This window comes from Periplaneta americana, chromosome 13, assembly GCF_040183065.1.
Source record: "Periplaneta americana isolate PAMFEO1 chromosome 13, P.americana_PAMFEO1_priV1, whole genome shotgun sequence".
Taxonomy (NCBI): domain Eukaryota; kingdom Metazoa; phylum Arthropoda; class Insecta; order Blattodea; family Blattidae; genus Periplaneta; species Periplaneta americana.
In genome coordinates this window covers 10,046,910-10,073,512 of record NC_091129.1, presented here as the reverse complement: position 1 = coordinate 10,073,512, position 26,603 = coordinate 10,046,910, and the positions used below count along the sequence as shown (strand labels likewise).

General features: G+C 35.7%; 1 protein-coding gene across 2 annotated transcripts in view; it reads left to right on the top strand.

Annotated features, from left to right (window-relative positions):
• The window catches only part of fabp (fatty acid binding protein), a 179,669-nt gene that overhangs the window by 145,767 nt on the left and 7,299 nt on the right, over window positions 1-26,603 (top strand). Inside the window, exon 1 of one of the 2 annotated variants that reach the window (XM_069842905.1) lies at window positions 14,965-15,121. The exons of the other annotated variant lie outside the window; for it this stretch is intronic. Within the exon in view, the coding sequence (XP_069699006.1) occupies window positions 15,049-15,121 (73 nt within the window). The 5' untranslated portion in view covers window positions 14,965-15,048. Of the gene's footprint in view, window positions 1-14,964; window positions 15,122-26,603 lie in introns of those variants that run through there. 2 annotated transcript variants of the gene reach the window in all.

Genomic DNA, 26,603 nt, shown 5'->3' with positions numbered 1-26,603 from the left:
TGTATTGTGGGTCCCTATCACCACGGCATGGCGCGTCCTCAGGTTGCGGATCGAGGAGACGGCCTCCAGATATGGAGGGTAGCTGCGAATATATTGAATAAGCAGTCGTGGACAGCCGATGAGGGGTGATCCTCCAGCTTGAGGAAAAGCCTGTTATCATTCGGTTGAGAAGCTTTTATCATCCAGCCTGCTGTCAAAAAATCTCAAAGTTAGAATTTATAAAATAGTTATATTACCGGTTGTTCTTTATGGTTGTGAAACTTGGACTCTCACTTTGAGAGAGGAACATAGGTTAAGGGTGTTTGAGAATAAAGTTCTTATTGGGGCTAAAAGGGATGAAGTTACAGGAGAATGGAGAAAGTTACACAACACAGAACTGCACGCATTGTATTTTTCACCTGACATAATTAGGAACATTAAATCCAGACGTTTGAGATGAGCAGGGCATGTAGCACGTATGGGCGAATCCAGAAATGCATATAGAGTGTTAGTTGGGAGGCCGGAGGGAAAAAGACCTTTGGGGAGGCCGAGACGTAGATGGGAAGATAATATTAAAATGGATTTGAGAGATGATAGAGACTGGATTAATCTTGCTCAGTTTAGGGACCAATGGCGGGCTTATGTGAGGGCGGCAATGAACCTCCGGGTTCTTTAAAAGCCAGTTAGTAAGTAAGTCATATGAAATACAAATCTGCTATAAAATTTTAACTTAAAATGTTACTGTATCAGAGGCACTAGTCTGTCCACACTTGTGGAATAACGGTTAGCGCGTCTGGCCGCGAAACCAGGTGGACGGGGTTCGATTCCCGGTCGGGGCAAGTTACCTGGTTGAGGTTCTTCCGGGGTTTTCCCTCAACCCAATATGAGCAAATGCTGGTAACTATCGGTGCTGGACCCTGGACTCATTTCACTCGCATTATTACCTTTATTTAATTTAGACGCTAAATAACCTAAGATGTTGATACAGCGTCGTAACATAACCCGCTAAAAACATGTTTAAGATTATAATATAATGTAATATTATTACAATAATCTTTGATGTAAAATTTTAACTTAAAATGTTACTGTTTCATAGGCACATGCAATGTTTAAGCTCATATTACGATAATAATCTTTGATGTACAAAACTTAAAACACCGGTATATCTGAATAATGTCAAGGGAAAAATTGTTCCGGGGCCGGGTATCGATCCCGGGACCTCTGGTTGAACGTACCAGCGCTCTACCACTGAGCTACCCGGGAACTCCACCCGACACCATCTCAACTTTTCCCTTTATATCCACACAACTCGCTTGGGCTGACGAAACGCCAGAGACCCACAACGAGTGCACACAATCTCTGTGTGACTTCGAATTGTGGTTTTTTTTATTTATATATATATATATATATATATATATATATATATATATATATATATATATTTTATTTAACGACGCTCGCAACTGCAGAGGTTATATCAGCGTCGCCGGATGTGCCGGAATTTTGTCCCGCAGGAGTTCTTTTACATGCCAGTAAATCTACCAACATGAGCCTGTCGCATTTAAGCACACTTAAATGCCATCGACCTGGCCCGGGATCGAACCCGCAACCTTGGGCATAGGAGGCCATCGCTATACCAACTTGCCAACCAGGTCGACCAATTGTGGTTTTCTGTTAACGTACACAGTGACGTGAAATTATTCAAATCTGCTTTACAGGGAGCTTCACCTGAAAGACTAGATTTGCATAATATATACGTCACTGTGTACGTTAACAGAAAACCACAATTCCAAGTCACACAGAGATTGTGTGCACTCGTTGTGGGTCTCTGGCGTTTCGTCAGCCCAAGCGAGTTGTGTGGATATAAAGGGAAAGTTGAGACGGTGTCGGGTGGAGTTCCCGGGTAGCTCAGTGGTAGAGCGCTGGTACGTTCAACCAGAGGTCCCGGGATCGATACCCGGCCCCGGAACAATTTTTCCCTTGAAATTATTCAAATCTGCTTTACAGGGAGCTTCACCTGAAAGACTAGATTTGCATAATATATACGTCACTGTGTACGTTAACAGAAAACCACAATTCCAAGTCACACAGAGATTGTGTGCACTCGTTGTGGGTCTCTGGCGTTTCGTCAGCCCAAGCGAGTTGTGTGGATATAAAGGGAAAGTTGAGACGGTGTCGGGTGGAGTTCCCGGGTAGCTCAGTGGTAGAGCGCTGGTACGTTCAACCAGAGGTCCCGGGATCGATACCCGGCCCCGGAACAATTTTTCCCTTGAAATTATTCAAATCTGCTTTACAGGGAGCTTCACCTGAAAGACTAGATTTGCACCGGTATATCTGTAATACAGGTACCGCTCTTAGTCCAAGTTCAACATCGGAAATACGATACGAACTTCCTAGCTGTCATTACAATAGAAATGAAAACATTTTCTTGAAAACAAATATGGGTTTAATATTATGTGCCACATACAAAATACACTATTATATTCACAAAGTTGTTGTACATCTGATGATAGTAAGAAATACTGTATCATATTTCATATTTGCTCCAGTAACGTCTTCTGACGTTGAACGAATATTTTCAGAGTACAAATATTGTTTTTTTTTCTGAACATAAAAGGAGTATTTCTTTTGACAAAATGAAAATGTTCATTGTTAGCCTATTTGTTATAATGAGGCTAGAATCATAATTGTATATTTTGTATGCTATTTTTATGTGTAAATTATTTTAGATTGGGAATCGGTAGAGATATAGTACAAGCTCACACAACTTAACAGTTTCGGTACCAACTTCCTAGCTCTGTAAAGTTGAAAACAGAAAACCACAATTTAAGTCACACAGAGTTAGTGTGCACTCAATGTTGGTTGCTTGACGGTTGTCAGCCCACTTTGAGGTCTGTGGATATAGAGGGAAAAATTGGATCGGTGTCTGGTAGAGTTCCCGGGTACTCAATTGGTAGAGCGTTGGTACGTTTAACCAAAGGTCCCGGGTTCGATACCCGGCCCCGGAACAATTTTTCCCTCGAAATTATTCCTGCTCATGACTTCTGAATAAGCGTTCCTTTCTGGGTAATCATATTTACCCCGTTTTACTACAGACAACTTTTCGCAATATCTGAATATGTGTTGGTCGTACGTATCCGGTCCCTATCTCCAATTTATTTCCTCCGACATTCCCTTTCACATCCTGCATTTTTGTTCGGTCAATTCCGACCATTCTGTATATGAATATTCTGTTATTCATTCCATACAAATCCCACGGGTGATGGGTGTGTCTGAGAAGTCGCAGCGAGTGGATTGGCGGAGAAGGAGATTTACGCTACACTCAGTACTGAAAACATCGCTTGACTTCGTTAATGTCACGCACACAAAAGCACGTGGGTCCAACGTTTATTGTGTAGCAAGAGTTGCAGCACCAGTGCGCCTGCGTAGATTTCTACCCGTCCGCGTCCCCCCGCGTATTGACTGAGGTGAAGTCTTAAGAATTAGGCCCAAACCTGCACTTCGTACTCTCATTGGATTACAGTATACTGCCCGTGCCTCACTTCCTGAGCTGTTTCTTTGCGGGGCGAGACGCAGAGGGGTGAGTGGGCGGTCCTGGGTACCGCATGTGCCTACTACCCTACGTTCAACACATCGGCCTTTTCAGGATTCCTTTCGTCAGGGGGGGATGGAGCAATATCAGCCATGGACAAGCGAATGTATAGGCTGTCCCCTCACAAAACAAATTATGTCCTTCTCATCAATTCCTGTAACTAAACACTAATACCAGTGGTAGACTACAGTCTCTACTTGAGATTATCGACCTAATCGCGATTACGGTTGTGACGTGTACACATCCGTAAACTCTTTCCTCTGTGGCAGTGTTTCTCAAACGTTTTTCCATCGCGAAACCCCTTTTAATCTAAAGTGTAATTGCGGAATCCTTGTAATATTTTATTAGTATTTAATAGTTAACAGACAAGTGAGAGCTAGTATCTCAATAATTCTGTTCAGTGGGACGAATGTATTTCTTTTTTAAGCCTGCAATCTGGTTTTATGGCGGAAAGTTATAGTCTCATTTATGCTATACTTCTGCATTTTGTCTTTTCGGTATTTTGTTTTTGTGGACACATACGCAGAGAATGCAGTGATGAAAGTGATAAGTATTATGGGTATTTTCCGTTTTAGACGTTTATTAGGCCTAAACATATTGTTATTACGCATATTATTGTAATATTATTATTACTCATATTCTTGGAATATTATTATTATTATTATTATTATTATTATTATCATCATCATCATCATCATCATCATCTTCATGTTATTATTGATTCATATTTTCGTAACATTTCTATATATTTTTATAGTATCCACTAAGTATAAAATAGTCACCGGTGCTGCCCAGTCGGCTAAGGCGCTTGCCTATCGATCCAGAGTTGCGCTCGGGCGCGGATTCGATTGCCTCTTGGGCTGATTACCTGGTTCGATTTTTTTCCCGAGGTTTTCTCCAACCGTAAGGCGAATGTCATGTAATCTTTGGCGAATCCCCGACCTCATTTCGCCAAATACCATTTCGCTACCATCAATCCCATCGATGCAAAATAACCTAGTAGTTGATACAATGTCGTTAAATAACCAATTAAAAAAGTATAAAATAAAATTTAAAATCATATAGGGCTCACGGAATCCCGGAACATACTTTGAGAAATGCTGCTCTATGGCAATGCAGCAATAATTGTCCAGACTGAACGAAGAGTGGCCTAGTGTGTACTTACATCGCCATCGCCACCAGAGATAATAGCGATAGTGGTAACCACGATTAGAGTATTCAGTATTATAAACAGTAAAGACCCCTGCAATGGCATAGGATAATGTTTTCAGCACATGTAATATGCTGCCGTGCCGCACGCTGCAGCTGCCGTGCCGGTCCGAGCAGACCTAAGAGACGTGGTTATAAGCACTAGGGAACTCTCGGTTCAGGACGTGAGACACGGGCAGTACAGTTTGGTGACTTGAAACACACACCACAAGGATTTCAATGCTAAAATTTATATTTTGTTATATTAGCTCCCCTAAGTATTATAGAAGAAAATGTCAACAAAGTTTTTTGTAGAGGAAAAAAAAATCTGCATGCAATCATACCATTGAAAACAATTTTTGGCTGAGGATAAAAAAATATAAAAAAAATAATAAAAAAACTTCCGTCACAGAAATTGCACTAAATTTTTATGCTTGCTAATCATAGTTGGCCATGGATTAGTAAAAACAATATTGGATGCAAAGCAATTGTTTATGGTTAATTTGTTAATTTGAGAAAATGTATTCCATGAAAGCAAGTTCAAATTATTAAATGGTGTTATACTGGAAACAGTGCACGTAGAGAATGTAACAAGATATCAAACATGCAACGAGCAAATGTCAGACGAGAGTCTTATTCGTATAATAGACTTGGTTATTGTTTAGCAGCGAATGAAGATCTATTTGAACATTCTTTTAAATTGAATTCCTTTAAATATTTTGAAAATTATTACTATAGACGTAATTAAATATTCTGTTCAGATTTTAAGTAATCACCTGTACACATAATCTCCTTATATTCTATTTGATTACTAATATATAATTATTGAATAAAAGTACTTTCCCAAGGGTAGCTTCCATTTGAAAATAAAAATCGTAAACAGTGATAACGCAAATGTTTATTTTTATTTTATTTGTTTAGTATGCTGTGTCTTTTGGCAACCCTTACTGAAGGGCAGCTACCCTTGTGGGATTTATACAGTCTATGCAGTAGCGGCTCGTGAACTTGTGGATTGGGAGAGCTGCAGTAGATTTCGGTACATACAAATTTAACTTCTTGATACCATTACTAATAAGTAGACTTCGTTGAATTGCCACACGCAGCATGCAATCAGGTTGCCGATGTACGGTAGTATAGAGGAGGTGAGCGACCGCCAGGTCTCGTAGTATAAGCAGTTCATGTTAAGAGTTGTGACCGGTCCAAATAGATAGAGCAGCTACAGCTAATGTATACTTATGTAAGCACTTGTTTTGCATTACTGTGGTTGGAATAGTCAAAGCTTAACATTTGTTCAGTGCAGACAAGAATTCAATCAAACATACTACAATGAGAGTGATGCTGTTACAAATAATTGCCCCTGGAGTACCCTTACCCCCGCAGCCAGTCTTGACCCGTTGGGGAACGTGGTTGGATGCTGTTAATTATTATGCAGAACATTACAGCAAAATAATGGAGGTAACTGATGCATTGGATAGCACAGACAGTTCCGCTGTTGCAGCTGTAAAATCATTGCCTTGTGAACAGCTATTGGAAGATATTCTTTTCATTGATTCTAATTTTAAAATCGTGTCCAAAAGCATCATTCTGTTAGAATCGTCTAAACTACAACTCTCAGAAGCCCTTAATATAGTGGATAAAGTATCACAAATCGTTATCCAAAATAACAATTCACTAATTTCATAAAAAGTGAAATGTAAGTTGAGAAACATTATTGCTAAAAATTCTGCCTATTCACAACTTCGTATTATAAATTATGTACTATCAGGTCATGACAAGACGTCTGAAGTTGTGTACTAAAAAGTAGTGACTTTCCGTTCTTCAAATATGCACGTATTACATCGTGTGATGTTGAACGTACATTTCCCAATATAAAAACTGTTTAAGTGACCATCGGAGGAGATTACTTTGCAGTCGCTCAAAATGTACGTAACTCTTCACTGCAATGCACATGTTCAAGGATGATGTGAGTATCTTAAATTAAATTTTAAGAGTTAATATATCTCACTATAAAATAATTGTGTATTTACATGTTTAGACATTTCCTACTTCAATGATCATTCATTATATTTGTTGAATGCAGGATACAGGTTTTATTGTAACCGCAGTATACTGCTCAGAGTTTACATCAGAGGCATACTCAATTCTTTGCACACCCCATTCTCATACAGTCTATGCTGCGTGCGCAGTAAACCTTGCGATTCTCGTGGCAATTCCACGAAGTCTACTAATAAGTATAGGAAAAAATAAATGCACTACATATCGAAAAACCAAAACTTCCTGACTTAGTTGGGAGATGTCTGTGGGACCATTTGCTAATCCCTAAGAAAAACTAATACCATCGATTTCAGTCTGAATTTCAGATCGGCAGACACTCAACTTACAATCTACCAGTTCATTCTGAATTGTCTTAGAATAACCTTAAACAGTGGCATGTTCCAAATGATTTTTGAGAGGTCCGTTTAGATTACTCACGAACTGTAGCAACCCACGAAACACATCACGGTTCTTCGAATCGTTTTTTCATCATGTCCTCTAAGGGGAAGTTCATATTAGCCACAAAATTTGATACAATCAATATTTTTTTTTAATAATTTCACGATTTTTTCTCACTTCTTGATTATGTTTGAGAATGTTTGTTCTGTTCGTTTCACTTAATTGCACAGCAGTATGAGTTGCGTAACATAGCCAATGAAACAACATTTTTCAGGTGAGACTGCGAAGATTCGTGCATTTTGCTTTTTAGGGGCAAATGTCCTAAATCTGTCACACCACTCCTAGTCCATGCAGCATCACCACCGAAGAGGAGGCAAGGAAAACAAAATACAGATTTTTTTTTGTTCACATCCACGTAACCACAAATGCTTAGCGTAAATTTCATTGTTATACTTCCTTACACATATGAACTATTTCGGCTGGATGAAGATTGAGTAAGATTTAAGTCGGGTAACGGACGTCCCTTTAATTTCACTTCATTATATCAATATTCTCCGCAAGGGAAAGTTGAGAAAAATAAAATTAATATTCTGTAATTCACACACACTCATGCTTGCAAATTTGCACTGGTTAAGTTACGGTATTAAGACGTCACACCAAAGCAACACTCAGATAACTGATGGCAACAATTTTCTAAAACTGGAAAAGAAGTCTCTTTCGTATTTTACGTGCTATATCAAAAGGATTCTACTCGTGCAATCATTTTGAGTTAAGGCAAATATTAGGTTCTGCTGGAGGCTGGATATATACGTAATAATAAGGCAAAAGAGAATATTAATTTCGTTATATTAACTCGATAAGATTCTACAACAATAAGTATGTGTAGAGAAAATAAAAATTTTGTCATTAAGTTTCAAGGGAATAGAGAATCCATTTGACGCAGCATTACAATAGCGGTGTGGGAGGAGAGGAAAGATCCCTTGTGGCCTGGCTCTGCAAGCCACTGCAGCGAGATATGGGTTTTAAACAGCGGCAGTTTCCCTCTGCTTCCCTTCACCTCTCTACCCCCTGACCGTGCAAGACACACTCTCTATGAGCTGACCACCCTGCAGATCCCAGGACGACTTTGAATGCAGTGTCAATTCCAATACAGTCGACGCGAAAAAAGATTATGCATAAGATAATAGTACATATTCCCGGCCAGATGAAATATAAAGCAATTTACCAATAAAAGGTGTAACAATTATTCTACAAATTAAAATAAATATTGTTTTTATTTTCCTGTCAAAGCAGGGAGTGCTGCAGCTCCGCAGCTCTTATGGACGAGCCGCCCCTGAGTATATGTGATTTACTAATTTACACTGAAATAATGTAAACATTGGTATTTTCATTGTTAATCTGTAAAAAATGAATTCACATTGATTTCGCATTCATTTGTTTCCCCTTTAAATTTTATCATAACTGGTTGGATCCTAAACTATTTTGTTTTAAACACAAATATCAGTTATCCATGACCTACTGTAATTAAAGATGGTTATAATTACTTCTTAATTTTGATTAATTCCAAATACACTCATAAACAAAATATTAATTTAATAAAACAAATGGACGCAGATTTTTATTCTCTACAAATAACTTTAATGACATTTTCTTCTATAATAATTAGGGGAGATAATACAGGGACATCATTTTATTTTTACTTCAATTTTTATTGTACCTGAGTTTTTTAATGTACTGTACTTCACTCCGACTCTTTCTACTAATGAAGTTCTAACTGTCCTCCACACAGAACAAAGGTTGCATATAATAAACAGTACTGAGTTAGTGAGTATAGTACGTTCCAGAAATATGTTCGCGTTTTCCAGTGATGAAAGAGCTTTCAATATTGAATCATATTTTCGCACAGGTACTGTCTGTTTGCCTACGTCGCATCCCGATTTCCCCCACCTGTTTCTGCTCACCCCTCTGTAAAAGCTGGGTGTCTTAGCTCTTTTCTGAAAACATTAATTTCTGTTAGGAATTGGACGTTTACGTAATATTATACAACTGTTTAAAATAACTTAAATAAAAGGGCCTCGTTAATTAATTGTCACGTGATTTCCCCCCTTTCTACAATCCTGCGGCATAACCACTTGGACGGACAGTAGATAGCATGTCTGAGTAATTTTGTCTGTGCGGGTCGGGCAGAAGTGAAGATTGAATTTACAGTACGTAAGGTACTCTTTTATAGAGTAGGTACAGAATTATTTCAACATGAGTTACTAGTACGAAGGACGAAACTGGCAATTGGAATTACATGCAATAGTCTATAGTGCGATAATATGCACATTAGAAGTGAAGCCTGTATCGAAATGAACGGCCACCATTTTCAAAAATGTGTTTAAATATCCACATTATGATTATTTTTCAATTTAACTTCATTCTCTATATTGTACGCTAATGTGCTGTAGACAGTATAATATACACTGCATAATGAATACGTTCGCATGGATAACTCAGTTCGTGAGTAAAAACACTTATTATTAATACAGTACTGTATTTTGATTAAACAAACACCTAATGAAAATTAACGAACTCAAAATCGCGATATTTCCTACTTTACGTAAATGGATGAACTACTTTTCTTCCCTCCTATACCTAGTAGAGTGATTTGTTTGTGTTTTACTCCAGTATCATCGAACTACAGTCGTGGAAGGGGTAGCAAACTGTGTTTCCGGTTCTCTAAAGATATAGCCAGGTTAATATTAAAAATGTTAGTAAAAATAAAATGATGTCCCTGTATAACGAAATATAAATTTTAGCATTGAAATCCCTACGGTGAGTGTTCCAAGTCACCACCCGGTATAGATAATGAGTACTGTTAAGACCTATAATGCTAATGAACAAAGAAAATGACGTAATTCTCAATTATCATCAAATGACTATAATATTGTTTGTTGAACCTTCACAGATCTTGACCACTTCATCTTTTCTTTGCATTTCTTTCTCATCATCATGTTCTATTCTGTAGTACGAGTATATTGCGATACAAGGGTGATAAGCAGGAACCGTACTTTGTCCCACGAGGCTTCAAGGTTAAGTATTACTGGAGTTTTTAAGTACTGTAGACGACCCACTTGCAATGCAAGCCAAGTACTTCTACTCAAGCGACTTCTATTATTTGGTCAAGTTGGACAAAACAAAACATGGACCACAATAACAATTTTATTACACTTTACAATTTAAATTATTTACACTAAGTACACTAGAATGCCCTATTTTTACTATTTAAACTATCATAAAAATGGAGGCCTGCATTAATCGCACATTATTTACACTATTGTGTACAGTGTTGTGTATTGGAATCCAAAGTATTATTTTATTTAATAATAATACTGTTTTTCCGGGTTTTCCCTCAACCCAATACGAGCAAATGCTGGGTAACTTTCGGTGCTGGACCTCGGACTCATTTCACCGGCATTATCACCTTCATCTCATTCAGACGCTAAATAACCTGAGATGTTGATACAGCGTCGCAAAATAACCTACTAAAAAAATTCTCTCAGGGTCCATTACTCATAGGATGACCCTGAGAAAAATTATGCAACTTTTATTATTCTCAAATCTCAATATAGTTTAAAATTTATATTCAAATTCTACAGTAGGGCCTATAGCCTAATGATTGCGCTCTTGTGTTGTAAACATGGAAATGAGAAAGTTTAGCAGTAGTTATATGAGCCTACATTGAATAACGAACATAAATGATCTTCATTTTATGTTCCTTTTAAACTTAAAGCTATATTTCTGATTACTTAGACAACATTTTAGTAGTTCTCTTTGATCACCCAGGTGGCCCGGGTTCGATTCCCGGTTGGGGCAAGTTACCTGGTTGAGGTTTTTTCCGGGGTTTTCCCTCAACCCAATATGAGCAAATACTAGGTAATTTTCGGTGTTGGACCCCGGACTCATTTCACCGTCATTATCACCTTCATTTCATTCAGACGCTAAATAACCGAAGCTGTTGAAAAAGCGTCGTAAAATAACCTACTACTACTACTACATCTTTGATCACCCTTGGCTACATATTCAGGAAATTGCTGACATGGCCTCTTAAAATTCACGGTAATGCATAATTCTGCATAAGTAAGTTTACATTTAATTTATTGCTCTAGCCAGTACACAGATTGGACATAAAAATAGGCGCTCAACATAACCATTGCTAACTGGTACAGACATATCTATGACATCAATGTAAGAAGATGGGTAAAACTGGACTTTTGAAATGTTTTCGCCTATATTATACAGGGACATCATTTTATTTTTACTAACATTTCTAATATTAACCTGGCTATACCTTTGGATCAGCGATTGAGACCCGGAAACACCGTTTGCTACCCCCTTCCACGACTGGAGTTCGATAAAATGTAAACAAATCACTTTACTAGGTATAGGAGGGAAGAAAAGTAGTTCATCCATTTACGTAAACTAGGAAATATCACGCTTTTGAGTTTGATAATTTTCATTAGGTTTTTCTTTAATCAAAATATTATAGTACAGTATTAACAATGAGTGTTTTTACTCACGAACTGAGCTGTCCATGCGAACGTATTCATTATGCAGTGTATATTATACTGTCTACAGCACATTAGCGTACAATATAGAGAATGAAGTTAAATTGAAAAATAATCAGAATATGGATATTTAAACACATTTTTGAAAATGGTGGCCGTTCATTTCGATACAGGCTTCAGTTCTAATGTGCATATTATCGCACTATAGACTATTGTACCTAATTCCAATTACCAGGTTCGTCCTTCGTATCAGTAACTCATGTTGAAATAATTCTGTACCTACTCTATAAAAGAGTACCTTACGTACTGTAAATTCAATCTTCACTTTTGCCCGATCCGAAAAGATAAAATTACTCAGACATGCTATCTACTGTCCGTCCAAGTAGTTGTGTCGCAGCATTGTAGAAAGAGAGGAAATCACGTGACAGTTAATTACTTAACGAGACCCTTTTACTTAAGTTATTTTATACAATTTTACGGGTATAATGTTACGTAGACGTCCAATAACTAACAGAAATTAATGTTTTCAGAAAAGATCTTAGACAGCCCAGGCACTAGCCTTTACAGAGAGGCGAATAGAAGCAGGTGGGGGAAACCGGGATGCGATGAAGGCAAATGGACGACAGTACCTGTGCGAAAATGATTCAATATTGAAAGCTCTTTCGTCACTGGAAAACGCGAATATATTATTGGAACGTACTGTTTACTATGACCGTAAGACTACTAAGACTGTATATGCGGTCTTGGATCTGTGTGGAGGACAGTTGAACTTCATTAATAGAAGGGGTGGGAGTGAAGAACATTCAAAAACTCAGGTACAATAAAAACTGAAGTAAAAATAAAATGATGTCCCTGTATCTAAAGATATAATTAAAACAATTACCATCAAATTTACTCAAAACTTAATTCTTTTATTATTTCATCATAAAGATTATCTTCATCTACTTTTATTTTACTAGACAAACATTTCGTTTAATGAATTTGAACGTATGTATTTTGCTCTAAGTTTTTAACTCCATTAAACAATTCAAATTTATCCTGAGAAATTACTCTTGAACCAGGTGAAGTATCAGAACCTGCAGACACAGGGTCAAACCTTGAGAGGTGGTAATTCTACTAATTACCCACAATACAGTATGGTTACAGTACTGAAGGGATCTCTGTTAATAAAACGGAATTTGAGATTGAGCTTTAGTGGTTGCATAATATATCACAGCCGGCTATATTTGAATTGGTGTTCTTTTTTAATTTACCAACATACATAATTGTTTTAAATTTATCTTACCGGTAATGTAATAAAATGATTAAATAGTAATGTAAAATGATTACTTACTTACTGGCTTTTAAGTAACCCGGAGCTTCATTGCCGCCCTCACATAAGCCCGCCATTGGTCCCTATCCTGAGCAAGATTAATCCAGTCTCTATCATCATATCCCACCTCCCTCAGATCCATTTTAATATTATCCTCCCATCTACGTCTCGGCCTCCCCAAAGGTCTTTTTCCCTCCGACCTCCCAACTAACACTCTATATGCATTTCTGGATTCGCCCATACGTGGTACATGCCCTTTCCATCTCAAACGTCTGGATTTAATGTTCCTAATTATGTCAGGTGAAGAATACAATGCGTGAAGTTCTGTGTTGTGTAACTTTCTCCATTCTCCTATAACTTCATCCTCTTAGCCCCAAATATTTTCCTAAGCACCTTATTCTCAAACACCCTTAAGCTATGTTCCTCTCTCAAAGTGAGAATCCAAGTTTTACAACCATAAAGAACAACCGGTAATATAACTGTTTTATAAATTCTAACTTTCAGATTTTTTGACAGCAGACTGGATGATAAAAGCTTCTCAACCGAATAATAACAGGCACTTCCCATATTTATTCTGTATTTAATTTCGTCCCGAGTGTCATTTATATTTGTTACTGTTGCTCCCAGGTATTTGAATTTTTCCACCTTTTTAAAGGATAAATTTCCAATTTTTATATTTCCATTTCGTACAATATTCTTGTCACGAGACATAATCATATACTTTGTCTTTTCGGGATTTACTTCCAAACCTACCTCTTTACTTACTTCAAGTAAAATTCCCGTGTTTTCCCTAATCGTATGTGGATTTTCTCCTAACATATTCACGTCATCCGCATAGACAAGCAGCTGATGTAACCCGTTCAATTCCAAACCCTCTCTGTTATCCTGGACTTTCCTAATGACATACTCTAGAGCAAAGTTAAAAAGTAAAGGTGATAGTGCATCTCTTTGCTTTAGCCCACAGTGAATTGGAAACGCATGTGACAGAAACTGACCTATACGGACTCTGCTGTACGTTTCACTGAGACACATTTTAATTAATCGAATTAGTTTCTTGGGAATACCAAATTAAATAAGAATATCGTATAAAACTTCTCTCTTAACCGAGTCATATGCCTTTTTGAAATCTATGAATAACTGATGCACTGTACCCTCATACTCCCATCTTTTTTTTTTTTTTCCATTATCTGTCGAAATGTAAAATGATTACGGTACATTAATAACTAAATTAAAAACTGTAAAGATATCATCGAAAGAACGCATCAAAGTAATTGAGGCGTTTTCTGGAACAAGAACTTAACTACAAAATCTTGAACTTGAGATAAAGAGCAAACATTTTAGATCTCGTATGACAGCATTCCGTGGAACGACATTCAATTGATCTGTGTTTGTTAGAGGAAAATAATATTTTTCTTAGGAGGGAGATGTGTTATTAAGAATTCAATACATATGCTGGAAACGGAAAAACAATGTAACGTACGTTAAGTTTTTATTCCAGGGAACTCAGTTATTGAGTATTAAAGCAAGTATGGTATTTTTATAGTTACACGAGCTCTTATCAGATTCTGAAGTACCGAAGTATTATAGTAAAACAGTTGACAAGCGCATTACGTGCACCGGACGTCGGTCAAGGTTCATTTGTTTGTTTTTCACTTTTGAGACGGCAGCTTTGCAAGTCAGAGATAATTCAAGATCTGACACATTGGACTTCTTACCAAAGGCTTTTTCGATAGGTTCACCAAGTCCGTTTTCCTCGCCGAGAATTCTCATAATCCTTCAAAGTCCAAGAAAGATGCGCCACGCCCCCTTTTAGTTCTTATGCCATGCGCTTTTGTAATCACAAGAAGCAGAGCCATCTCGCGGAGCTCGAGTGAAGCGACCATCAGGCGCCCCTTCACATAAATATTGACGGAGCAGTCGCTGGAATCTCATTCTGCCTACGGCTTGCTCAGGTTAACGGTGGTCATTTTTCGGGAAAGCTTAGTGATTCGGCCATGTCTCTGGTTACGGATAAGAAATACAAGCTGGCTACCAGCGATAAATTCGATGAGTACATGAAGGCACTTGGTGAGTACAAAAATATTTTATTTTAGCCTAATCATTTGCCGATTTAGTACACTTAAAGTAACTGAATTTTATTTTAATTTATTAATTGCGGCAACAATCTTATCTTGAGTAGTTTTCTATGTCTTAATTAACAGGTTTAGGCCTGAGTTTGGACATTTTTTTTCTTGGAAAGGGTTATATTTTTGAAAGTTGCGTTCTTTTATCCGTAGAGTATATTGGCGCCAGCTCTTTCTTTTACTGTATCCTATTATAATTCAGGTCACCTAAGACTGTACTCTGAAAAAAAAATTAACGGTATATCAGGTACTTGATATTTTTCTTTCGTCGGATCTAGTTATGATTTTTCGTCTTCATTTCAAGTTTCTCGGGGACACCCAAGTAAAAGCAATTCGCTTGCTCTGAAATTTATTTTATTGATGTAATTTCATTAATTTTGTAAACTGGAATGTTACAATACTAGTCACTCGTAAAGTAATTTTATCCATGACCATAACGAAAACCTGCGTTTACCAAATACTTTTGCGTTTATAAAGTAGGCTTTTATTCAATATTACTTTATTTCACTAGTGAAATAAACTTTACTTTAGTTCATTAGTTTTTTCTTAGTACCAGAGACCGCACACATACCACTTTTCCATTCAACTATTACTCAAGTTAATATATTGGTTACTAGATGTCGCTACCTAGCTTCATTACCTTTTCTTATATCTCCGTACACTTAATCTCCTTTATCTACTACTACTATTATATCGTAATCCGTTTTTTTTTTTTTAATTTCGTAATTTACATTTTTGGAAGCGAGGAGCCTTGAACCGGCGAAGTTTGGTTTATAGGAGTTTATAGGATGTAATAACACGCCTTAGTCAACTGAGCTAAACAGACACGATAATTAATTACGTTTTAATATTCCTCTTAAGTTTACAGAAGTAAAATGTGAAATTATTTTAATCACGTTAGTCCCGTAAACGCTTCTATAATCCCTGAAACTTCAAAAAGATTAAAATACACGTAAAAAAATTATAACTATAATTTATTTATCTAACGCCTTTGATACCATTCTTCACTATTCATGGCCTCGTAAATCATGACCTAAAATCTACCTAGTACGCGTATAGATTCTAAAATGCACGCCATGATATCTGATTATATTATAGCCATAAATAACTATAATTTAGTAACTCTAAAAAGCAAACTTTATATCCATCCAAAAAAATGAGCAACAAACTTTATGCATAAAATTATTTTACATTAAAACAAAAGAGAGCCGATCTAATTATACAATCTGCAATATAATGTTTATTAATTTTTATGTGAATTACTATAATGAAGTTTCCTCCCCCTTCGACGTTATTTTGATTGTGGAAAATACTAAAAAGCACCTACGAAAGCATCGCGTATGTATTTTACCTTGTATATGCCAGAATTTTAATTTACCTTTTGGGAAGCGAGGAGACTTGAACCGGCGAAGTTGGGTTTATAGGACGTAATAACACGCTTTAGTCAACTGAGCTAAACAGACACGATAATTATTTACGTTTTAATATTCGTCTTAAGTTTACAGAAGTAAAATGTGAAATTATTTTAATCACATTAGTCCCGTGAACGCTTCTGAATAATCCCTGAAACTTCAAAAAGATGAAAATACACGTTTAAAACGAAGAAAATATTAAAATTATATAACTATAATTTATTCAACGCCTTAATTACCATTCACTACTCATGGGCTCCTACATCATACCTTACCTAGTAGCTACGCATATCGATTCTAAAATCCATGCCATGATATCTGATTAATGACCATAAATAACTATAATTTAATCAATCTAAAAAACAAACTTTATATCCATCCAAAAAAAAATGAGCAACAAACGTTATGCATAAAATTATTTTACATTGAAACAAAAGAGCCGATCTAATTATAAAATCTGCAATATAATGTTCATTAATTTTTATGTGAATTATTATAATGAAGTTTCCTCCCCTTTAGACGTTATTTTGATTGTGGAAAATACTGAAAAGCACCTACGAAAGCATCGCTTATGTATTTTACCTTGTACTTCGAACTAAAAACTTTGTTGGTTGACTCCTTCTAGCTCTGCGATAAGACTCGCTTTCTTTCTACGATAAACTTGCGATATTTCTGTAAGATAAGCTGTACTTAAATTTACGTTAAGCGATAAAATTTCCAACTAGAAACTTGAAGTGAAAACTTGCAAGTACGTGTACTGTGTTATCTTCAATATTTACATTTTTATCTGGCAAAAAGTAAATTAAGAATTAACTGTACTGGCATTATCTGATCTATAAAAATGTTCTCTAGGTTGCTTTCAGTAATTACCTAGTGGGAGGTACCTATAAAACTCTTTCAAACATGGTTTAATTATTTTCGGTTTAGCGTACGTAAATTCTTTCTTGTCCTCTGGAGTCATTGTTGATTTCTCTGAATTTGATAGGCGATGGCAGTGAAGTACGATTACTTATACACCAAGGAAATATTTTTAGAACAATATTGTCTGGAACGTTGAGGTAAATATTGAAGCAGATGTTCTTAATAGCTTCTTACAGAAATGTTGACATGTTGACTGGCAAATACTTTTATTCTGTGAAAGTTATTTTGTTTCCTGGTTGGTTTTAAAGCTATTTTTGGTCTCTTCTCGCTGTATGTAATCTACATTCAAACAAACATTGTCTTTCAGATTAGTACCTAGTACTCGCTTAAACAATGTTGCTCTTAATTTAAGCAGTACTGCCTTGACAAATGTTTGTTTTAGCTAACGGAATGATTCTGTATGGAAGCCGTGCTATGTTCACTGTAAAGGTAACTTTCATTTGGGATGCCGCGATGTCTAATTTGAGGCTAACTTGTTTCAAATACTAAATCTAATGCGTGATTCAAGAAGTTTCTCAGCATATTAGAATTAAAGTACACATGTGTCAATGTACTGGATCTACTTCAACATAATGTCAATTTTTTCGCAAAAATTAGGTCTATTCTGCATTAACAAACTTTCAGGCAAGCTTGGCAAAAAAATAAATTAGGAATCAACTGTACTTAAATGCACAAACAAGATTAGATACGTATTATAATTAAAATAAATTATCTGATTATAGAATTTCAAAATAGCTTCAGATCTACAAACTTATAAATAGATAAAAATCAGTAGGATAATTCACCGAGCAAATTTTATAAGATTGGAATATAATATTATGTAATCTGAAAGCGAAACTCTTAAATCGATGGAAAAGATTCGGATTTAAATCGTGTATGGGCGAGGATTGATCGAAATATATAATTTGAACTGGTAATGGAAATTACGGGAAAACGGCTGAACGGATTTTAATGAATGACCCTTCATTTTGAAGCTTGGCGTTCAAGGATTTTCAGAAAAATAGTAACCTTCAGTGAAGCGTTAGTTTTCCTACATAATTTTGCTATTTTCCAAAATCCATCTTTCGTCCATTTTGAGAAATAATTGCATTTCAGTATAAAACAAAACACACACTACAATAAATAGGCTACTACACGAAGGCCATAACCTGCAGGATTGCTGACATATTTAGAGTTCAAATTCAATTGGTTATTAAAAACTTCAAAACTTACTAAAAATAATTTACAGGTCTGATTTTGCGGTGTGTAATTTTCTGAGTACAGCTGTGTATTGGATATTAAAATCTACAAAACTTGAGGTGGTTTGATGACATTATTACCATTAGAAATTTATTATAGTTAATGCCATGATGTTAATATATAAACTACAAAACTTGCGTAAGATAATATAATTATTAAAAATCAAATATTTTATAGTTATTAATCAAGTGGGTTGGATCTTTTTCATATATTTAATGGTGGTGTGGTGTAGATACAGTATTTTCTCGAGAGAACGCAAAAATTACAGTTCCTAAGGAAATACAGTATTACTTACTGATAAAATAAGAGGCCTACAAAATTTTGTAGTATCCCGATCATTTCAGCCAGATCTCTTAGCAGGATGAAATCATTTTACCCTCTACATTTCAAGCTCTACATGCAGCAGCTATACCAAGATGCTATGTCTATTGTTCTAAAGCATAGTAAACCTGGCTTTCTTTAACTTTCACCTACAATCCATAACGATCTGAAATAGCTATTGCTTTACTCCCACATGAAATACCCACTGATCGTCCTGACATTTTTACTTGCGTTTTCGCGTTGAAACTCAAAAACTGAAGGTGGATAGGTTAAAAAGAAAGTATTTGGCATAAAAATAACGTTCAGAGGGAGTATGTTTCATTATTATAACTCTCAAAATGTCTGGTATTTTTCATTGAAAATAAATCGGAAACATTTTTATTTGAACGTCTAACGAACTTAATTTGCAGCGTTTGCTGCACAAGCCACTAGTTATCATAAAATTGTGGCTGTAAACTAAACCATTATGTAAAGTAACAGGCCGACGTAGAGAGAACGATTCGTGCAAACCAACTCCATGTCATGTTCCATTGCCCAGCTTATATACGATTAGATGTATTGAATCCGTTAACGTCCACCATAAAACTGCCAGATCTTGGGTGACATGCTCTGTTGATGGAATATTCAAAGTTTCACTCCACAAGCTATGCAGCTAAATTGAAGCTCGGGGTAGGTTCGAAAACACTACCTTTAATATGAAAAATTAAAAAGGGGTGTAATTCTATTGATCTAGCGTGCGCCTCGTGAAATTGACCCGTGCGTGACCGCTAAAGAATTAGCGATACTTCGTTTCGTAGCGGGGTAAGGGGATGTTAGCGTAGCGTGTAGGAGATATTTTGACATATCAATTAGATAAGAAGTCGGCAATATATCTTATATTTAAAATGCGGAAAAAGTCGAGAAATGTCTAGTAAACAAATGTATGGAAAGTTACTTCCATAGGTTCAAAATCCAAAGTAGACTGTCTTATAACGAACAGGATCTTTAACCCTGTACTGCGCTTTGATACAAATGGAATTTTGACTCTTTGCGTTGCTAGGTACTAGTGTAAGCTTTATTCTGAAATGACCCGTAAAGATAAAAGGTTCCATCTTAGTCTTTCTTGTCCCGTCCCATCATTAATCTTACAGATATGCTAGATACTCGACTGTATCAATACTTATGTCAAAATATCGTGGTGCAATGTAACTAACGACTTCAAGAGAATAATTGTATTGTATTTATTAACATTCCATGGTATTCATACATGCTTACAGCTAGAGTATGGAACAAGTAAAAAAACTTAATACTATTATAAAATCTTAATTTATAGTCACAGTCTAGATGAAATATATACAGATGAGATTTACAATATAGTCTACTAGTACAACACAAAGTTTTAGTATCAATTTCATGAAGCGTTATTGAATGTCATGAATTCACCTACAGAATAGAAGGCGTGAGAAATTAGGTACTTCTTCAATTTGGCTCTAATGTTTTGAGTTTCGATTTTTTATATCGATAGGGAGGCTGTTAACAATTTTTACTGCCATATAACGCACTCCTTTTTGATAGCACGATAGACTTGCCGATGGAGTATGAAAGTCATTTTTTTGACGTGTATTTATGCTATGAACTGTTGAATTAGTTACAAAGTTTTCACGATTACATACGAGGAAGATTATTAATTAAGATATACTGACAAGCCATGGGCATTATTTGTAGTTTTTTTAAAATAGTCCTACACGATTCCCTAGATTTGGCACCTACTGTTATTCTAATTACTCTTTTTTGTAATAGAAATATATTGTTACTATCTGTGGAATTTTCCCAGGATATTATTCCAAAACTTATTACCGAGTGGAAGTATGCAAAGTATGTTGTTTTTAAGGTATTGATATTTACTATCTTTTGCATATATCTAATAGCAAAACAAGCTGAATTTAGTTTGGGGGTAATTTCTTTAATATGATCTTTCCAATTTAACACATTGTCGATTTTTAAGCCAAGAAATTTGGTTGGTGTTGTTTCTAATAGGGATCTATTATTAATTATTGCGCTAGAAATTTGCGAGGTTGAATTTGGACAGGATTTAAATTGAATTATGTTAGTTATGTTACAATTTAATACCAATTTATTGACTGAGAACCAGTCACATATTTTGAAGAGAATTTCCTCTGTTGAAGATTGGAATGTGTTGGAGTTATTGGCTGTCATCTGCAGGATGAACAAGAAAGATTAACAATTCAAAACTTTCAATATTTGAACGTGAAAACAACTGTATCGGCTGGATTTCTAACCGGAAATACTACTGCTTCAAATCACGTTAATTGTACATAATAAAACAAATTCTCTTCCATAGTACTTTGACATGACAACAAAATGGTTACTTCACATGAAAGTAAAAAGCCAGTAGAGTGAGTTTCTATGCAAAATATATGGTAAATACGTTAATAAGCGTGTTCAAAACTTCAAAGAGACGTGATATTGTGTAATGATACAGAATTTTCGTTGCTATAGCCACAGTTGCTCACAGATGTTCATTTTTCATGAAATGGACTGTTTAACAAAAAATAACCTTGCTCGAGAACTCTCGTTACTTTATGGCATAAAAACTGACTTGTTGAAACACAACGAAGATCATTGTTTTAGAAGCATGAACAAGAGGCTTCTATCTGAACACTAGAGGATTTCTTTCGCAAGGCGGGCATTGCTCTTTCTCTAGATACGTAAAAAGTATCTGGTGTCCTTGTTCATCTTATTAGAACAGTGTCTGATTTAGAATGTTTTCCCTTCGTGAAAGAGGAAATCCATGATTTACATTAATATGTAACTTATGGAGATATCGAAAAAGTAGCAAAAGCCTGTTAAATGGTATCTTAAGAGATGACTGATAGAAAACCATTCTATTTTCCATCTATACTAATAATAAATTTGTAGCCGAAATTTTTCTGGTAATTTTAGATTTTCCAAAAATAATTGGTCCTAACATGTATAATTAACCGCGCTGAAACCGAAAATCGCTTTTTTTTTTTTTTTTTTTTTTTTTTTTTGTCTGTCTGTTACCTTTTCACGTGATAATAGCTGAACCGATTTATATGAAAATTGGTATATAAATTAAGTTCGTTGTAACTTAGAATTTAGGCTATATGGCATTCAAAATATTTTATTTAAAAAGGGGGGGGGGTTATAAGGGGACTTGAATTAAATAAATTGAAATATCTCCCTTATTATTAATTTTCATGAAAAATATTACATAACAAAGGTTTCTTTAAAAATAATTTCCGATAGTTTTATTTCATGCAAAATTTTAATAGGACTGATATTTAATAAGATAAATGAGTTTCAAAATTACAATAACTCCATCTAAGGCGGTGCAATGAAATAAAAAACAAATGACTTCGTCTATAAGGGGCCTTGGACAACAATAATCGAAAGCTATGAATCATACGGTAGCCTAAAGAGAATATTTCTGTGTTTGTATGAAGTAATATCGGAAGCTAAATTAACCGATTTGTAGAATTAATTATTATTTCACCATTGGAAAGTGTAGTTTCTCTAGATGGACATAATGCTATAATGTTATTACAGTAACTTCTGAGTGAATCGAGGACAAGTAAGATTAAAATAGCTTCTTATGAACAGAAAACTTGATAGGCATTCGTTTCCTGTATTTTCTAAAATAATTTTTATGACTGGATCAAAATGATCGCATTTTAATTTTGTTAATAAAATTTGAATCAACATATTAAAAAGATTTATCCTTCTATCAAACACGAATGTTCCCTGGATCAAATGTCCTATTTTAATTATGTAATTGCTTTATATTTATTTCTAACGGGTGCAGCGGAGCGCACGGGTACGGCTAGTTATTGAATAAACTGTAGGCCTATCAACGACATTTGTAGTCGTGAAGACTGCGGTAACTACCAAATATTCTGAAACGATGTGGATATTTTAATAATAACGGTTAAGTTCTGTTTACCAATATAGACTGTTATTCTAAGAGTTATTTGTAAATATCTAATATACTTATACATATCTAGTTATTTTGTGAATGGAAAATGTTTATAGGCCTACTCAAACGAAGTATTGCAAAGTTATATTGTATATACACAAAAAGTAAAATGGAATTATATTTTCCGTGTGTTTGCTATCGTCATTTATTTCTTGTATTGTTGTACGGTTCTGTTTCAGCTAGCTTAACAGATAATTCACCAAACTCATAGATTTGATACTTTCCATACAAAGGTTTTTAGTTGGAAAAAAGTGCCTATGGGGCAGGTTTTTTAAACATTGTCATCTTGATTGTAGCCCTCAATTAAGCGTTGTTAAATAAAATGTATTAAATTTAAATTTGCGTATACTATTTCAGATCTCCAAAGATTCATTTTTCTTATTGTAACCGTTCTGTACTTATTGGTACAATTCGAAATTAAACTGGTAAGCTTAAAGATAAAATTAAACAATGAAACTGCAAAATATTAATGCAAAGACATAGCAGGACTGACCACTTTTATCTTGTTACCTCTTTTGTTTATGTATTTCCAACAGAATCTTAATTTGAAACTCTAATCAAACGTTTCTAGAAAGAAGCTTCAGTTTTATTAATCAAGTATTAATTTTGTTTTGATTATCGTTACGGAAAACCTTCTTTCAGGATGGAGTGACGTCTGTTTTCCACAATCGATGAGGCGTATTTACTCAGAAAAGAGGAATAAGTACGCTCGAATTGACTTACTCAAATAGCCTCGCAAAATGACGTGGGATGCAATATGCTCCAACCAGTTGGCTTCTCTTTCTAATTTTGGTATCTAGTCCATCGAAGTTTAGCTACTGCAGACTTTATCTTTTGTGGCCGAAATTACTGCAACAATTTTGTCTGTTAATATCTAACAGATTATCACAACTTACTGTATGTAGCAATTAAGTTAGATAAAAATATTTTATGCTCGACCATGCCGAAATGTAATTATACACCTGGTAGCAGCCCTTTAATGGACCTCGTTAAAGAACATCTATTCATTAAAGTTAAAGTTTTCTACCAATCAGAAAACACCATTGTAGCAATATGAAAGCGCAAGTATCGATTCTCGGATATGCAAACGAAAGACAACTAGGGAAACGTCATGGAGGCTGGAAATTAAATACTGTCGCAGAAGGTTAGGTTGTTACTATAATAATTAGCGTTAATTGTAAATAATATTCAAATAAACTCAATTTGTCATCTCGTTTTTCAATGTCTAAATCAATTTCAAGGTTATATAAAGATTATTTATTTTACTCTCTAGATTATATCAAGGTCAATGATATTTTTTCTCGGAAAAAAGAAATACTTTCGCGTCTGCGCACATCTCACAATTTACGAGATATTGCTCAGTGCCAGTTCCGCTCCCCAGTCAGATAAGAATAACATGAATACTTATGAATAATTTCAAGTTAGAAATATGGTCGAGCATAAAAAGTCGTATGAAACTTGCCTATAATGGTAATTAAGACGCTCGTGTGGAAGTTATGAAACTCGCTTGCGCTCGTTTCATAAACATACTCGCGTCTTAATTACTACCATTATAGGCTCGTTGCATAATGTAATATTGTTAAATCATCTTGGATTCAAAACCCCTAAATTTAATTGTGTGTTCGAATACAGTTTATATGGGTTTATACCTAGATTCTTAGTTGTATCCTGAAAAGTTTGAAATATAAGTGTAGTAGAGTTCATAGGAATGACCTATTTCTAATATCAAATAGGTTACTAAAATTGGGAATGGTTTGACGCAAACATTGTATTCAATTCGTTTCGTAACGAGTATTTTAACTTGGCAAATACTTTTGTATGATCTTATTTATATTGACGTTACTATGCATAATGTATTTATATCCAAGCAATAAAGTATGTCTGTCTGTATGTCTATCTATCTAAACTTAAACCGGATAGAATCTACAACAAACTTTTTTTTAACGGAATGTTACCTTTCAGGTCTACGTCTATCTACTAACGTGGGACAACTACTGGTTTATATTCTATACCATTCTTACGGTTGTAGTGGTACAGGATATGAAATAACATTTAACCTGACTTCTGTACTACAGTGGTTTCCTTTCCAATACGTACCCGCATGATGTGTGTGTGTGGGAGGCCCGGGTTCACAGCTGTGTGGTAGTTGTTAGAATTCGCTAAGTAGATGATTAGGGTTTGGGCTTGTGCAGGAAGGGAATTATCCCGACTATAATTAGCAAGTAAGTGCAAGTGTGCGGGGTTGTATTCTACGATGACTCAGGCGAACTGGCCATCGGGGTGGCGTGATCCCTGCAGAGAGGCTGGGGCCAATAGAGAACTTCACGTGGTTTCGTGAGATCAATAAGTTTAGTGTAGTAGCTACTGTGAAAACATTTGACTTCTGGTTTTCGCATAATGCTTGAGAATTCTGCTTTCCACGCATAGGGTTGAAAGAATGTATTTATACAGTAAGCTAAAATTGTTCAATGCTGTTATTGAAATAGTTACAGGTTAACGTCTTCACGCGATATTAATCGAACACATTTATCTACTAGGGGGGTAATAAGGCAGGAGAGCCACCGGTGTAGCTCAGTCGGCCGAGGCGCTTGTCTGCCGATCCGGAGTTGCGCTCAGGCACTAGTTCGATTCCCGCTTGGACTGATTACCTGGTTGGGTTTTTTCAGATGTTTGCACCCAACCGTAAGGCAAATGTCGAGGAATCTATGGCGAATCCTCGGCCTCATATCGCCAAAATATTTCGCTATCAATTCCATATATGCTAAATAACCTCTCGATTGATAATCGTTAAATAACAAAGTAACAAAAAAAAAAGTCTTGCCAAATTATGAGCAAGAAATATTAATTTGTTATTGTTGCCGGTAATATAAATGATACTCGGGAGGAAATTAAACGCAGAATAAATATGGGAAATGCCTGTTATTATTCGGTTGAAAAGCTTTTATCATCCAGTCTGCTGTCAAAAAATCTGAAAGTTAGAATTTATAGAACAGTTATACTACCGGTTCTTCTTTATGGTTGTGAAACTTTGACTCTCACTTTGAGAGAGGAACATAGGTTAAGGGTGTTTGAGAATAATGTGCTTAGGAAAATATTTGGGGCTAAGAGGGATGAAGTTACAGGAGAATGGAGAAAGTTACACAACACAGAACTGCACGCATTGTATTCTTCACCTGACATAATTAGGAACATTAAATTCAGACGTTTGAGATGGGAGGGCATGTAGCACGTATGGGCGAATCCATAAATGCATATAGTGTTAGTTGGAAGGCCGGAGGGAAAAAGACCTTTAGGGAGGCCGAGATGTAGATGGGAAGATAATATTAAAATGGATTTGAGGGAGGTGGGATATGATAGAGAATGAATTAATCTTACTCAGGATAGGGACCAATGGCGGGTTTATGTGAGGGCGGCAATGAACCTCCGGGTACCTTAAAAGCCAGTAAGTAAGTATGCCGGTTTTAGAATTTATTTAAAAAAAAATCCGTAACGCGACAGCCCATGCAGACCAGAGGCCAACCAGCAGACTGCTGGTC